This window comes from Macrosteles quadrilineatus, unplaced genomic scaffold (assembly GCF_028750875.1).
Source record: "Macrosteles quadrilineatus isolate MER2022 unplaced genomic scaffold, UCM_ALF_1.0 Scaffold_1__1_contigs__length_201487025, whole genome shotgun sequence".
Lineage (NCBI taxonomy): Eukaryota > Metazoa > Arthropoda > Insecta > Hemiptera > Cicadellidae > Macrosteles > Macrosteles quadrilineatus.
Genome location: NW_026542594.1, coordinates 11,592,253 through 11,610,311, shown reverse-complemented (window position 1 = coordinate 11,610,311; position 18,059 = coordinate 11,592,253). Strand labels below are relative to the sequence as shown.

Sequence of the window (18,059 nt, the reverse complement as noted above, 5' to 3'; positions counted from 1 at the left end):
ATAATAAAGAATCGGTTATCCTTTGTACTATATTTGTTTCATTAGTTGTCGTACGTATTTTAATTTAGTTATAAGCACTTCATATACAATAAGACAATTAAACGTTACGGTACTTAAATTATAAATAGTCAAAGGCAAGACAACGTCTGCCGGGTTCAGCTAGTGCAAATATAAAATTTAGTACATTAAAATGGAACGACTGCTCAACTCCTGATTAACCGGGAGGGTTGAGGCTTCCCGGATATGTAAAATCGCAGTTAACCCCAAAAATAGAATTGAATGAGAAATGGTATTAAAATACAAAAATAATTGTATTTTGTACTTATTGTTTTGCAAACGGGGTAAGAGGGTAAAAACGAATATATATGACCTTGAGTTGGCCCGGGCCCGGCTAGTGACAGTGATTTATGGTTTGTTTACATCCTACTGCCCTTCTTTCGGAAAAAAAGACACTGCAGTTTAAAAACATGGATTTACAGTTCAAAAACATTGACTTGTGTTGGTAATTAAGACTGTCCGTCTGCATTTAATTTTAATTATTTTTCCTGGAACGTTTACTGATTAAGCCACAACGTGGTTAATCGGGAGTTAAGTTAGATTTAATTTCAAACTGCTTCTTTGTTAAACCTATTCTACTGCTCTTAGCCATTTTCCAGTGGAACGGTTATAGAGTAGGGGATGGAGTAAACAAACAAATGAGTCATCGGTATAAATGAGCCCTCTCAGTTTATCGCCCCTCGGCTATTACCTGATTATTACAAGACAGGCTTCTGCTCTCTTATCACCTGTTTGGAATTTCACTTTTACAATGAATGATCGGCTTCGATAACTTTTAACTTATCCTCATTGGTTAGTGTCTAGTAAGGACATTTTGCCATATTGGCTTAAAGAAACATACTAGCACCAAACACTCCAAAACAAAGGAGACACTGTATCTAAAGTACACGAGTACATGCACTTTCAAATCTCGTCCATGACTGACATAGATCGCAACAGGAGCGGAAGTTGGACAGAATAAAGAATTGGTATTTCCTGTTGAAACTCGGCGCAGTAAAATACAGTATCGATGTTTTGATCATAACAAATTTCATACAACTTCGATTAATACAGGGTTTCTTGCTATTACTTCAAATTGTAGAGGTGGGGTAGTTGCACTAATTACAATTTAAGAGGTTTTTGGACAAAAATTTCTATTTATAGAGGTACTTTTAAGACTGAAAATACCATAAAACTTTGATCTATCAAGGTATTTCTCGTGAACTATTCAAATTGTAGAGGTAAAATTAACATTGCAACAGATAGAAAAGTTTAAGGGGAATAATTAAAATTCAATTTATCAAGGTTTTCAAATTATTGAGGTTCCACTGTATATAAAAATGAACATACAGCGGGTTTTTTGGGGGGAAAAAAAACAAAATGGTACTGTTAGCTTGGATCCAGATTTACAACAAGGACCACCAGTCTTAGCCACTTCCCTGTAGAGAAATTCACTGAAGGATTTTTTTTTTACAATACAAGGGCTGAAGCAGTCCTATGATAACCATCCCAGCTGCAAAATTGCATACTACCTCTATAGATTGCGCTGATCTAAATTACTGATTTCTGCCGATTACATGATGGTTTTTACCGATGGAATGACTTATTATGAGCTATAGCAACTATTGTGACCCAGCAACTATGACAGTAACGAAAAATAAGGTACAAAATAGAGTTTTAGACACTAGCGCAATCTGTGACTGGCTCACAAAACTAGGCCTACATTCTTTTTTAATAAAATTGGCGACAGCTGATCCATATATGTCTTTCTTCACATATGTGGGATGTCTTCTTCTGTATCCAATAGTCAATGATACTACAAAACTGACATTAACATTAACTTTCCAGCCAAGAACTCAATGATAGGTGAAGAATTCCTTCTTTACTGTGTACTTTTTATTGTTTCTTCACTAAAAACTATTTGACAATGAATTGAGCTTTAACTTTGCAAGTATAATGCTAATATACTAGGATCAAACACATTATCACTCTTGTTTTTAAAATAAATCCAGAACCACTACTACCAAAGCCATACAGGACCGACTATAAATATGCCTATTATTACTTTTTTAATCATTCAATTATTTTCTAACAATAAGTACTCACAATTGGATCTCTTTGAAAGATGACAACCCTTCCTCCCTTGTCCCCAGTGGCCAGAAGATCTCCATCGTGGTTGAATTCCACACATGATATGATGTCCGCTGCAACAACAAATAATTGATAACATAATTTTTAATTTTACACAGTTGTAATAATACATCGATGTTATTTCATATTAGGGGATTATTAATTTTTTTAGAGGTTAAGAGGACTTGCCAGTATTAACTTTATCATCTAATGTTGTCAGGTAACGTCATCAAGCCATGTTTCATTTAATTTATTATAAACTAGCAGAGTACCCGTCCTTTGTACGGGGTTGGCATATAAGTTTAAATTGCTTATTGCAGTTATACTCAAGCTTTGCGTTTGTAATGGGGGAGGACAAAGTTTGATAAAATTTGCTTCTTTAAATTTACGGTATACTATGGTATTACACATCTACCATAGCCATAATGTTCTACCTCTTCACCTAAACAATAAAGAAAAATAAAGTATTACAAATTTTAAAAAATCACAAATTATTCATGACATTAAAAACATAAACATAACTGTAAACAATCCTACTTTGACAGTTCTCATTGCGTATCACAGTTGTTTGTTGCTGCTTAGTTCAAATTAGCTGTTTACATAAATGCAAAAAAAATATAGTGCTGCACCCTGTTGGTAAATCTTATACTTATTAACTAATGCGTAACTTTTTAATGCTTTTGTATATCATAGAACCAACTTTTTTAGTTGAAACAGCTGACTAAATTCTTTAATTCCCTTTAAATATGAATACTCATAAGGTTAACATGGGGAACTAAAGAGCCACTGGGGCGGAGCCCGAAAGGATTTTTGAGATAAGAATATGCCTATATGTTAATCGGGAATGTGAGCTATCATCATGCCAAATTTCAGCCCAATCCATCCAGTGGTTTATGCGCGATTGACCTTCAAACACACAAACAAACACACAAACTTTCACATTTATAATATTACTAGCAGAGTACCGGGGTCGGAATATAAGTATAAAATGCTTATTGCAGTTATACTCAAGCTTTGCGATTGCAATGGGTGGAGGACACAGTATGATAAAATTTGCTTTTTTAAATTTACAGTATTCTATAGTATTACACATCTACCATAGCCATAATGTTCTATTACTTCACCTAAACAATAGGGAAAAATAAATTATCAACAATTCGCAAAATATCACAGATTATTCATGAAATGAAAAACATAAACATAACTGTAAACAATCCTACTTTGACAGTTCTCATTGCGAATCACAGTTTTTTGTTGCTGCTTAGTTCAAATTAGCTGTTTTCATAAATGCAAAAAAAATATAGTGCTGCACCCTGTTGGTAAATCTTATAACTTTTTAATGCTTTTCCATATCATAGAACCAACTTTTTTAGTTGAAACAGCTGACTAAATTCTTTAATTCCCTTTAAATATGAATACTCATAAGGTTAACATGGGGAATTACAGAGCCACTGGTGCGGAGCCCGAAAGGATTTTTGAGATAAGAATATGCCTATATGTTAATCGGGAATGTAAGCTATCATCATGCCAAATTTCAGCCCAATCCGTCCAGTGGTTTATGCGTGATTGAACTTCAAACAAACAAACACACAAACTTTCACATTTATAATATTAGTAAGATATTAAGTAAGAAGTAAGATAACAATGATATCAATATTACATCTCCTCTACTGTTAGGCCTATACTACTTATTGAAAAAGAGTTCTTTAAACATATCCATGGCCTATAAAACATTGTTTAAATTTGGAAAAGCTAATCACAAAGAACCTATGTCTATAACACTCTTAATGTCTTAATTAAATAACAACTCCTCTAATTGGCAAAGCTTCTAGTGAATAAAGACAAAATTACAAGGAAGAAACACTAACAGATTACAGTATTGCTAAATGAACTAAGCTAATCAACTTTTTTTTAATAATTGGTCAACATATATTTTTTACATACATATATTTTTAATCAATCAACATATAAAATAGTTTAACTGTCTCCTAATTGTTAAAATTAAACCATACTTCAAAAGAGTTAAAATACTGATTGATATTATTAGTGAATATCCCTATAGAGAAGTTACCATAGATGGCAGGGTAAGACCTAGACCTGGGACCAATTTACTTTATCCATTTTGATGTCCCCAGGGATACACTATTCATTCAAACTGTAATATGCAGGGTGCCTGAAAATTATGGTAAAATATTTCAGTACATGATTGTAGAGGTGAAAATAAGAAAAAGTTTATATAAACATACGTTTTAAAGCGCTTAATTTTCTGTCTGTTTTTTACATAATTTATCATATCTTACGAACCTCCTGAGGTATTAAATTCAAACTTGGTATGTGCATGTGGAATAACAGGATGTATTTCGGTATTGAGTACCAAGTTTCTACATTGTACCGTTTCAAAATGGCAGCCGTTTTTTGTTTTTAAGGCTAAATATCTTAAAAATCATGAATTAAAAAAAAAACATTTTACAAGAGACAAAAAGTTGTGAAATTTAACTCTAATAATACTCTATTAACTCTGATAATAAAAATTATGATGATCGGACAACTAACAGTGGAGAAATTTAAGCTTTTCTGAATTAAAAACGTGCATTTCGAGTGCATGTTAAAAATGTACGCGTGTTTTTATTTGGAAAAGTTCAAAAGTTCAATTGTGCATTTGTACATTGTGAGCAACAGCTGTCCCACTCATTGTTGTAGGTTGTACTGAAAAACTTTTTGAACAAAAACTTTCAAATAATATGTCTAATTATTTGTATAACAGTTCTAAAATTATTTTACATGTTACAATTAATAGAGGAAATACTAAACATCTATTTATGTTTAATACAAAAAGGGTTTTCTCTGTAACGTTTCTCCTTTTTCAGCTGAGCTACTTAACCGATTTGTACGATTGAGGTGTTATTGTTATTGTACTGTAAAACTCCCTAGCGTCTGAGTTATTACAAAATTTGCTTTCAAAGTTGCAGTAATAATGCTGACCAACTTTTATAACAGCAGTTATTATGTCAATTTAATGGGTCGCCTGGAATTTTATCCCCCTGGAATTGTACCCCCTGGGCAAAGCTGAAGTCGCTATGACGTAGTAACCTGAGTGCTCTAAAGTTTGTTCGCGGGCGGAATTTTACCCCCGCGGATTTGGAAGTCTAATGAAAATAAACAGAGCGTCAGAGCGTAATAAATTAGATTAGCAATAAAAAAACGGAATTTTACCCCTAGTCCAATTAACTAGTGTTTAGGCAACTGTAGATTACAGCCTGGATTCTTACCCCCAGATTTTCCGCCCTATATAGAAATTATTAAAAATGATTCATTTTCTTCTTTCTGTTTTAATTTAATAGTAAACATTTTATTATTAAGCAGCCTATCTTAATTTATTTGTAATCTCTACTAAGTAAACAGGTTTTGCTGTTTAATTTTGATTTCGGGATTTGGGTTTGGGGCCAACTGTGGGTTAATATGTATGTATAATAAACTGAGTATCTCATTTAAATGATACATTTCTTACTATTTATTATACATTTCTTAAAATATTTAATATACCACTGTGAAAAAACAATTTATCTTGTTTCTGTTGTACAATAACACAATATGCCTTTTTGTTTCTTCAGGCACAAACCAAGAGCTATTTATGGTTTGTACTGAGAAAGGCCATCTAAATGCCCGTTGTAAATGTAGTTATAGGCATACGGTACAAAGTATTCGACCAATTGTTGTGTTGACTACAGCAAAGGAACCCTAAATGTTTGTATATACATATTAACCAACAGTTGTCCCCAAAAATGAAATCCCAAAACTGGAATATCAAAATTAAAATTTAAAACCTGTTTGATTAGTTAAGGTTACAAATAAATTAAGATAGGCTACTTAATAATAAAATGTTTACTATTAAATTAAAACTGAAAGAAGAAAATCAATCATTCTCACTTTCTATATCTGGCCAGAAGGTATAAAACCCGGTTTTGCCCGTATAAAAATATACAATGTACAATAAGTGGTTATGGAATTAATTTTTTTCTCTCTTCATAGATGTACACGTATTTTGGTACTTGTATTAAATCTAGAAATATGTTAAATATTCCTTGTAGCACACGTTTCCTTAAATTGCAACTAAAATATTAACAACAATTAAATTATCCAGCTGATCATAATTTAATAATATATTACGTTACTAGCCCGGTAAGTGGTGTTTTTTCGTGCGAGTAACCTACGATACTTTACATTGTACTACACAGAAAAATTAGTACATTTTAAACTTATAACACAATTTATTTAGGACATAACATAAATTATAATATTTTTATATTTCAGAAAATAAAATAGGCCGTTGCAATCAGATGTTTATTTTATCAGCTGACTTTATTTCTCTTTATTTTGACCCTTAGAACGTAGAACCCGGTTTACATTTTCCGGTTTACTGGGATGAATTAATAAAATTAGACAAATGGGTGAGGGACGAGGGAACTGCCTACACTGACGGTCACACCCAAGCTGAGCTGAGGCTGAAATGGTTTTATAATTAATTATAAGCCAATCATCAGTCTCAAACTAGAGACTTGACTCTTGGCTTTTCAAACAGTGGTTGAGTTTCATATGGTTTATGTCATATTTCTCGTAGTCAAACGCGGTAGTCATGTACTAGCTACTCAAAAATCCCTGCGAGTGTCGGTGGATCCAGAGGACTCATAGCAAGCTAAAGAGACTTTAAATCACAAAATTTGTATTTAGTTTTTAACTAGTAGCTTTTTCGTAACTTAAGCTAAGTTTATTTATTATAATTTAATACTTTTTTATTGATAATAAACCAATACAACCCGATGGATGTAGAATCCTAGCGGTGACTAGACAAACAGCAGCGCAATTTGGCTAGTGACATCTAGTGGTAACTAGACGAATTGTTGCGCGCCATGGTATTCGTGAGTACTCACCGTGACTAGATGAACTGCAACGCAATTCATTTTGAGAGAATTTTTAGACACAAAATAACCCCCCAGCACCGAGTTAATTTTTATCTGATTGAATTTTAACGAAAGTTTTTTCTTAAGCATGCCAGGTTATGCCGGGCATATACTGAAACGTTCTTGGTGCAATGCACGCAACACAGCAGAAAGCAAACTGTGCCGTCATGTTATCTTATGGCGCCGCGTAAGCTGAGACGCACCCATGTATGTGTCTGGCACATGCGTGAACTGACATGTCACAGTTAATGACGCATGCGACACAACTTGGGCACAAGTACGAAACACAATAAAAAAGAACCAATTCCTCAATTTCTATATCAGACTCGGAGGAGTAGTTACTTTTGTCCACCTTGACAACTAATTGTGTGTGCTGCGCGGAAAGTTTGTTGCACACAAACAGATTGTCCAACATATGAGACGAAAGTTGTGTGCAAGATGACTATTGCGGTAATGGAGACTTACACATAGGCTATAAGCTCTCTGGGGACATCAAAACTAGCTGGGGGTAAATATCCGAAAATTCTGGCCCGTACACTATAGGTTTTTATAATTTGATGTGTTTTGATTAAATTCAAACTGTGAAATTATATGTTTCATTCCATCTTTAATCCATCAAACTGATGTAGTGTAACTCAAAAGTTTGTGGCCAAAATTTTACCCATTGGTTTGTGAAGTCAGTTTTGCCCAGGGGTAAAATTCCAGAGGAATAAAAATCCGCTACCCCAATTTAGTTGTGAACCGGTGATCTTTCAGTTGAATGTAACCACAAGACAGATTGTAAACAAGAGACAAAATAGTTTATGAAAACGGGTTTTAAATGTAACCTGATTCAAGGTACTGATTAAATCACTCTTCATGTTGTAGATCTAAGAGCAAAAAAATTATTCACCTAACTGCCTCAAACAACGATTATATTTGAAAAGTAAAAAGTGTATTCCATTATTCGTTTATAGACTCCAAATCGAACCCAATTAAAAAATGCAATTTGAGTACGGGTCTCCTTATTCAAAATAATAGCTGTAATTATTTCTATGAATAGTTCTAAAATTAGCCTACAAAATAATATTGCAAAATAAATAGAAGAAATATTAAACATATTAAATGCTGTTAAAATGGATAAGAAATAAGTGCGAGTTCATTGAACACATGTGAGGAATAGATTGATTAGGTAGTTGATCAGATATGTCTAATTGAACAAAGTGTTATATGACACATTGCCATGGCTAAATGCCCAGAAGTGACTGCCAAACTTGGACAAGCCAGATCTCAACGGGTCACTTTCACATCTCTACCGTCCAACGACTCACTCACACTTATAGCCTACACTTGCACAAACAATATCTGTTATGTTCAAATTACAAAAAAAAAAAATTAAATCTATCTACTATACTATATGATTGGAAAAAGGCTTTGTAACATGTTTGAAATTTAAAAAAAATACCCCCGCTGTAGCAAAACTGCAGACTAAGCGAATTTCTGTTTGCCTGATCAGACTATTACTAAAAAATGTCTTCTTAAAAATTACATGTTTATTGTTCATACAGTTACAACACTTAGAGAACAAAAATGGTAAACAATAACGACAATTGATGTTGCTGTAGGTTTTGTGCCTTATTTACATGAATTCAAATTTAAAAAATACAGTAACATGTTACACTAAGATTAGATGTTTAACAAATTTCAAATGGCAAGATTTCCTTAAAAATATAAGTGGAAATTTAAAGTAATCCCATCTCATAAAAACATAGGACCGAAATACTTAACTACTGTATTTAACATCGCTCAAAGGAGGGAACACCTGCCAAACACACTGGTTAGTTATTGACCTAATTTATAGTTGTTCTGTCAACCGTATTAAGCAGCATTTGTAATCCTATAAATATTCTTACAAAACAATTGTAGTCCCTTAAACGCTTGCATCTTGACAAAAAGATAAGCTTATCTAAAACTAGGTACAGTAAATATCCTCATTACAACGTTACAGTGAAGAATGAGAGAGAGAGAGAGGTGTTTGGCCGAAGCCCAGCGGTCCCACCACCACCCCTAGTTTAAGTCAGAGACTTATTCACCGCTTTCCTGAAAAAATCTTCGGATTCCTCTTCCAGCTGTCGGCTTCATTATTTGTCTTTCCTTCTGTGCCTAACCAACACCTCTCCCCTCACCTAGTCCTAGTACCCTCTGTACTAGGATCATCGGATTTAACTTTTTTCAATCATCTTAATTTTTACTTATCAAGAAGTTAATCTTCTCCCGATTCCATGTCTTTTGTCGAAAGAATTCCCTCATGTTGCTTCTTTCTTCTTCGTAGAATGGGCACTCCATCAGTACAAAGAAGAGAATGGAGTACGTGTTGCGATTTCTCCAGCTCTCCGCAATTAGTGCAATGATCATCATCAACGAGGTTGAAACTTTTCAGCTTGGCCTTGCAGTTGCCGTGTCCGCTAACGAACTGTGTCGTGTAGTGATGTCCCCAATGCACTTTTTTCCTGAACCTCACATCCGGAACGAACGCAAAGGTTTCCCTTCCTTTTTTTCTTGACTTCCACCGTCTCTGCCAGTCAACGAGTGTTTCTTTTCTTCGGATCCTAATGCTATCCTTGTTGTCGACACCTTCTTATTTGTCCCTTCATCTCTAATCCTTTCTTCAACCATCAAGTCAAGCGGGATGACCCTGGCAATCACTCGGACAGCTTCGTGGGATATCGAGCTGTAGCCCTTGATCACACCCAACAACAGTTTTCTCTGCATACTCATCAATTAAAAATAGGTATTTACCTTCGTCTACAGCTCAATCTGTTGTAACTTGGGTTACGGCCGTTTCGGCATTATAATGCCATCGTCAGACGTTGAACATTCAGCTGAAGTAGCGTCGTTATAGTTGAAACACATAACACGAACACGAATAACATTTTACAATTACTAACGAAGACACAACGAACAGGCCTGTCGCACACACGGTACCGGTAGACATTGCCACGATCTGAACTGGATGCCGACTGGAGGTTAATCCTGCATCGTTCTTTGCGTAGTGGTGTTATCAGCTGACCTTTGTACTCCTGCCTTTTGTCTCTTGTCCTGGTCTAAAATACTATTGAAAATGATGTGTGATTTATATTGTAGTTTGTCATTTAATATTGTGTCATCAAAATTATTTTCTGTATAGGCTCTGTAAATTTCGTATTCTTCTAATGTGTCCAATTTATTTCCTTTCTTGCTTGTGTGGAGTATATCGAGGCCAGTGTTCAGATCATACATGTCATGGTTTTTGTCAACCAGGTGTTGAGCAAAGGATGATTTTTGTTTGTCGGCTCTTGGACATGGGCAATGTCTACCGGTACCGTGTGTGCGACAGGCCTGTTCGTTGTGTCTTCGTTAGTAATTGTAAAATGTTATTCGTGTTCGTGTTATGTGTTTCAACTATAACGACGCTACTTCAGCTGAATGTTCAACGTCTGACGATGGCATTATAATGCCGAAACGGCCGTAACCCAAGTTACAACAGATTGAGCTGTAGACGAAGGTAAATACCTATTTTTAATTAATATCACAGCTCAGGGGCTAAAAATGGATTTTAATACTCATCAACTTATACTTCTCATCTCGTTCCCTCATTTGTTGACCCCAAATCTCACAGCCGTACAGCACCATTGGTTCAAGCGCACCAATGTACAATCTTCTTAAGTTCTCGCATCTCAAGCCGTTGTTTGCCTTGGCCAGTCCTTTTAGCTTCCCGAATGCCTTCGATCACTTGGTCATAATGTTCTGCAAACTTCAATCCACTTCTTACTTTGACTCCCAAATACTTTGTCTCATTTGAGCACAGGATTTTCACGTCTCCAATGTTGACACGGATGAATCTTTCGACTAACCTTCCTTTCAGGTTCAGGAGCACCATCACTGCCTTTTCCCTCGAAAAAGTCATCTTCCTGTCTTCCCCCCACCTAGTGACCAGTTCCCTCTCCCACGATCAAGGCAACACTCGTAGCCAGATAATATAACACCCTCAGCGATACGACGATTGTCCACTATACAGAGTGTCCAGCTTCAACTAGGACAAACTCCAGGAAATAGTTCTATGAATCAAATTGTAGAGAAAATCTAGAATGAAACATTTTCCAATTAATCGCTTCGCTAACCAGATTATCCGCCATTTTGTGTTTTTTACATAAACATTTTTATCTTTGTATTGTTCCAACCGATTGTTATGAAACTTGGTATGCATGCTTAAGTAGAAGAAACCCATGTTAAATAATAAAATTAAAAATAATTAACTTAGTGACATTACAGACTCAGAATTCCAGGAAGTTTGCCTCATAGATACTGAAGACCTGCAACTGTTTAGGCCCTTTGATGGTTATAAGAACCACAATAAAACATCGTACAAGGTTTAATATCACTTAATGTTACTTTAAGATAAGACATCAAACTTCCCAATATATTTATGGGAGATCTGACAGTACTATTGGATAATAAGGTTTAAGCATGTAAACCTATCTAAAAGTAGATACAGCGTGTATACATATATATAGTTTTATATTATATTAAATAGTTTTCTGGTCAAAATGTTATGTAGGTGGTTTCTGAGTGAGCAGTCCAAAGCTCCTGGTAGAAGGACAGTTAATGTTTTAAATGAAGAAGTTCTCTCTTAGTTTAATTAACTAAAGTGGTCACATAAAACTCACTGAAGTTTTCGTGAGCAAAGCTACGACGGGGTAAGGTAGTCTTTATAATTTTTCAATAAAACAGCTGGCACACTTATAAAATGGTGGATATGTGGTTAACATAGAGATTTTGGAAAAGTTTCATTCTAGATTTTTTCTTCATTTTGACCCGTAGAACCATTTCCAGGAGTTTGTCCTAGTTGAAGCTGGACACCCTGTATAGCTCAGTCTTGGCAAAGTGATTTTCTTGCGCCATCGCAGCAACACTCGTGAGCATATATTGTACCCTTCAAGGAGTACCTTGGCATGACCATCAAATCAAATCATCTTTATTCAAACTGTACATACATACATGAATAGAGTCACAGAAATAAGAACTAACAACCATTGCCTCCAGACTAACATCGAAACCTCACGTAGACCCACTATGCAAAAAACTTTCTTCTGCCACTTACGTCATCAGAAGGATAAAACAAATAAGTGGAACAGGTTCAGCAAAGGTAGCCTATTCCACTCTTTTTTAATCTCACGTGAGACATGGCATAGAGGTCTGGGAGGGGATCCACTGCATTCAACCTAGAGCGCATTCTCATCCAACAAAAGAGGGCATTCAGGTGTTTGGTTGGCATTGGACAACAAGACAGCAGCCGTGAACCTTTCAAAGAACAACTATGGTGTCACTCCACATCTGTCAAACCTTCCTACATGCAATAGCCACCCAAAAAACCAGACATAGGGACCTTCACCACTGATACAGCAAGTCAAACCTTGGGTTAATCGGCGGTGCGGGGAGATGGACTTCTACCTCACCCAATTTCTGACAGGTCACGGCTTTTTCCAGTCGTTCCTGTTCAGGATGGACAAAGCCGTGTCACCTGTTTGCATAAACTGCCCAGGCATTCCCATTCCCGATGACGTGGAACATACCTTTTTCCACTGCCAGCATTGGGAAAGGCCCTGCATGGAGGCTCAACAGTTAGTAGGACTGCTGTCTGTGGAAACGTGTGTGTCACAGTACATCCAGGAAGCGCCAAGAAGCTCGATCTTGACCGGGATGTGGTGTAAGTCATAAAGTATCTAAATGCCAATAACGGTGAGAGCCCTGAGGGCTTAGGTCACATGTTGGCCTGACTTGAAGTAATGTGACAAACAATTCCAGGTCTGTGTCCAACAGAGTAGAGGAGGTTTTTTAGTGAGTAGTAGATTCAGGAGTCACACACTACAGGCTGGCTACCTGTGTGGGTAAAAGTATTTTACCTCAGCCTCCCTTAAAAAAAAGACCATTGGTCATAGAATGACCGTGCGTATATATCAACCTAGGTTCTGCTCTCAAGTTTTTTGATCAATTTTCTTGGAAGCATCATGAGGCATGATTACAATTTTTACATGTTTTTTTTTTTAGTTTAAACTTTTTTAATAAATCTTTGTTTACAATTTTGATGGGCATAAAAATAAAGAATTTTCTTATGACAAGGAGAGATTTTTTGTACAAAGACTTGGGATAGCTTAAGTTTACAAATCACTTACAATGATACCATTTCAATTAAATATATAGCGATAACAGAAAAAAAATTCTCTTGTAATCACTAGAAAAAACTGTTTCCATCATCAAAGTGTTTCTGTTCAAAGGCAGCGTTTCTTGGTTTTTTAGGAACATGTTTGTAAACATGTGTACCTAACTCCGGTGTAAGCGCGGCAACAGATGATTACAACTAATGTTCTTAACTGATAGGATTGAGACTAAATTGAACCCTCACAATCCTAATCATGATAACAAACAACCAAAGTGAAAAGTAGTGAATTTAAATGTAGAGCTATATATATGGGTTGCCTTTTATTTGTGGATCATCAGATGACAGTTTATAATTGAATATACTGAGTCATAAAATGTTCATAGTCAATAATTATGTGCGTAATAGGCATTAACGTTTGAATTTATCTTGAAAGTTTCAGTGATTACTTAATAAATTATTATTACTGTATTGTGTTTTTTGAAAGATAAATTTATGGTTTTAAGCCCAACACACAAAGAAGATCAATAACTAAATGTCACTGGCCTCTACAGTACCCACTTGTTTTTGACAGCACACAGCCAGAACAATATTCCAAATCATATTTTTCAATTTCAATTTCTTTATTCATTGAGAAGTATAGATAATACAGCATTTGAAAAGTGTCAAAGGTTACAATTATTAAAATATAAAATACAGATAAAAAAATAAATTATAAATTAAAAAATACATCTTCCCATAGATGCCTTCTTAGTATTCTTGAGGGAGGTGGAAAAATTCTTGAGAATAAATGGCCATGTTTATTAAGAAATCTTTTAGTTTTGTTTTAAACTTTCTTAGATCTTTTAAATTTCTAATTGCTCTAGGGATATGGTTAAAAAACTTTTTTCTTAAAACTGATGAATTTTTTTCATAAAACTTTTATCTGTGCATATTTTGCAAAAAAAGATTTTTTTTCCTTCTTTCATATTGGTGAACCTGGTTTGGAGATTGGATACATCGGATGAGGTTTTATATTTAAAAATTAAAATTGAATCAAAAATATATTGCCCATAAACAGTTAGTATGTTTAGCTGTTTAAAGTGCTCTTTTGCCGAGACATCAGAATTTAGTCTGAGCAGTACTCTCACTGCTCTTTTTTGATGTTTTAATATTTTATCTAGATTGATTTGAATTGTTGCTCCATACACAGTAGACTCCCTCTTATCCGGACACCTTTTAACCGGACATCTGTTTAACCGGACTACACTCGGCGGAAATTACATCTCTTTAACCAGAAAATTTTTATCAGCACATTGGTTTAACCGGACTAGATTGGAAGGAAGTGGGCGGTACTGAAACGACTGTTCTCATAGGAAAGATTTGAGACCAGTGATCATGTAAACGCTCTCCTAAATTTAAGTCAAATACTGTCTACAGTATGCTCTTAAACGGTCCGTTTTAACTAGTTTTTGGGGACGTCGGTTTAACCGGAAAAACCGCTATCCGGACTGGCCTCGGTCCCGAGGAGTCCGGATAACAGGGAGTCTACTGTAGACAGATACTAAAGGAAATATGCGAATGAATATATGCAAAGTAAATGTTTTTCAAAGTTTTAACATCACAGTAGAGAGACGAAAGGGCAAAAATTCTAGAGTTGATTTTTGAAACTATTTTTTTTTGTATGCTCATTCCAATTCAAATTTTCATCTATTGTTAGACCCAAAAAGTTTGTGCTGGTCTTTGGCTCAATAAGTTGTGAGTCATGCATTATTATTTGGTGATTAGAATTTTGATTTTGTGGTGTTTTAAATGTGATAAAATTATTTTTTTTTAAATTTAATTTTAGGTTTTGGCACACCAGATAACTGTCAGAATTTCCAAGTTCTAGGAAAGCAGAAATTTCTGTTTGTTCCAGTGTAGGAGAGGAAATCATTAAATTAGCATCGTCAGCATACAGGGACAATTCACTTCTAGTTCTACATACTAGGGCACTGCTTATGTCCTTTAAATAGCACAAAAATAGCAATGGCCCTAGAATAGACCCTTGAAGTACTCCATATTTTATTGTTTTAATTTCTGAGGCAGTTTGAATAATTTTATTATTTTTGTATTGAGTATTTCAACATATTGTGTTCTATTACTCAGATAGGAATTAAATAACTTCTTGATCAGCATTTTACGTGTTATTAAATTTACGGAAAGTAAATAAAGAGACATCTTATAACACTTAAAACCTATATTTTACTCGACACTCCAATCGAAATCGATCACCACTTACCATCTTTTTGTATATTTACCATCTTGTGAGCAACAGTATAAGCGTAAATATATGTTTTAAGTGTTATAAGACGTCTCTTTATTTACTTTCCGTAAATTTAATAACACGTACAATGCTGATCAAGAAGTTATTTAATTCCTATCTGAGTAATAGAACACAATATGTTGAAATACTCAATACAAAAATAATAAAATTATTCAAACTGCCTCAGAAATTAAAACAATAAAATATGGAGTACCTCAAGATTGGACACTCCAATCGAAATCAATCACCACTTACCATCTTTTTTGTATATTTACCGCCTTGTGAGCAACAGTATAAGCGTAAATATATGTTTTAAGTGTTATAAGACGTCTCTTTATTTACTTTCCGTACATAGGAATTAAAACCATTGCAATGCATTTTCATTTATTCCAAGAAATTTAAATTTATTCAATATTATTGGATGTTTTACACTATCATAAGCTTTAGATAGGTCCATGAATATGCCAATTGTTGTTTCACCTCTTTCAAAAGATTCAATAACTGACTCTAAAAATGATACTGCAGCAGTGACAACCGACCATCCAGCCCTAAAACCATACTAGTAAACATCAAGTAAGTTGAACTTTTCAAGATAATCACTTAAGAAGTGGAATGGGTCTGTAGTTTATTACATCTGCCTCATAATCTTTTTTATGCAGAGTGATAATTTTTTCCTTTTAGCGAATTTCCCTATAGGGAAGTAGCTATTACCGTAGGTGGCACGGTAAGACCTAGACCCAGGACCGATTTATTTTTCATTTTGATGTTCCCAAAGGCCAAGAACACCATTTGTTCAAATTTTTATATATGTATATATATATATATATACACGTCCGTGAACTTGAGTAATTTTTGTTCGATTTTGATGAAATTTGGTTTAGAGGTGTAAAGCGGGATAAACTTGAATGAGTTCGCGAACCAGCATGATCAAACCATGGGAACGGGGCTTTACGGGGGGTTTTATGGGGTAAAAATTGGTTTTTCTCACTTTTGACCCTCAAAACACAAAATTTCCCAATTTCTCTTTAGACCTTTTAAAAGAGCTTAAAAAAATAAATAATTTAGTATATAAAAGTATTTTTGTTCGGTTATTAGTATCGGAGAAAATTAAAAAAATTGTAAATTTAAAATTCCTATGTTATTCTTATGGAGAATATTGTCAAATGTTGTAGTTTGCTTGTTTATGGATATATTTTGATCAAACTTGGTAAATTTATTTATTTTGTACTAAGCTATCAATATTTTACTAAAAAACACAATTTATTAGTTTCTTTGTAGCAGCAAACCTAGGTACTCGTTAAACCTAATGTTATTAAAATATATTTAGTTGAAAATCAATTCAGACAAATGGAAATTCGCTTAGTCGGCAGGTTTGCTGCGACGGGGGTATTTTAATTGATCTAGGAACAAATCAGAAATGAAGGAAGAGTTTATCAGATGAGTAAAAACTTTACTGATATTATGACCTACTTTATAAGTAAATTAATAGGTACATCATCATGCCCATGTTTTTTTATTTCCAACTTCCGAGTTAATAATGTCCCATACAGTTTTAGCGAATTTCCCATATAGGGAATAAGCTATTACCGTAGTACTCATGGTAAGACCTGGACGCGGGACCAATTTTTTTTTTTTTCGTTTTGAGGTCCCTAGAGGCCAAAAACACGATCCGTTCAAATCCATATACAGGGTGACCGTTAAGTCTTAGGACGACTTTATAACTTTTAAACGACAAACGATATCACAACCACATTTAGTATACCGTTACTGGAAATTGTAAGCTACTTTTCTGTGTACATGGTGGTCGGATATCACCTCACCGTGGACGGCCCGTCGGGGGTCAGAAGAAAATCTTTAATGACAGCCTATGTTGAGTTGTACATCATTTTAAAGGTCTACTTCAACTGAAAACAATGCCGCAAACCGCACTTCAAACGGGTGATCCTGCGCAAAATGGCAGATGTTCAAAGATTTTCAAAATTAGCCAATTTCTTTAAATTAAAACACTTTTTTATATCTTTAAACAACTATCATTTTTTAACGGATGGTCCTTTTGAAGTACGGTTTGCGGCATTGTATTCTACTAATAAATACCTTTAATTTGATGTGCATATCAACCTATGCTTCCATTCAAGATTTACTTGCGACTCCTTATGGGCCGTCGCCCTGAAGAGTTATTTGGATCACTGAATGTGAAGTTATGGGGATCATTTTAAAGGGAATTTTAAGCAAAGAAGAATGCCGCAAACCGTACTTCAAAAGGACCATCCGTTAAAAAATGACAGTTGTTTAAAGATTTAAAAAAGTGTTTTAATTTTAGTCCCCCAAAGGTGATATCCGACCACCATGTACACAGAAAAGTAGCTTACAATTTCCAGTAACGGTATACCAAATGTGGTTGTGATATCGTTTGTCGTTTAAAAGTTATAAAGTCGTCCTAAGACTTAACGGTCACCCTGTGTATATATATCTAAAT

At 34.7% G+C, this 18,059-nt stretch overlaps 1 protein-coding gene across 5 annotated transcripts in view; it reads right to left on the bottom strand.

Annotated features, from left to right (window-relative positions):
• LOC129003419 (protein phosphatase PP2A 55 kDa regulatory subunit) overlaps window positions 1-18,059 on the bottom strand; it is a 184,875-nt gene that overhangs the window by 25,597 nt on the left and 141,219 nt on the right. For all 5 annotated transcript variants that reach the window (XM_054431721.1, XM_054431714.1, XM_054431727.1 and 2 more), the window contains one exon: window positions 2,143-2,240. In XM_054431721.1, the coding sequence (XP_054287696.1) occupies window positions 2,143-2,240 (98 nt within the window). The remainder of the gene's footprint in view (window positions 1-2,142; window positions 2,241-18,059) is intronic.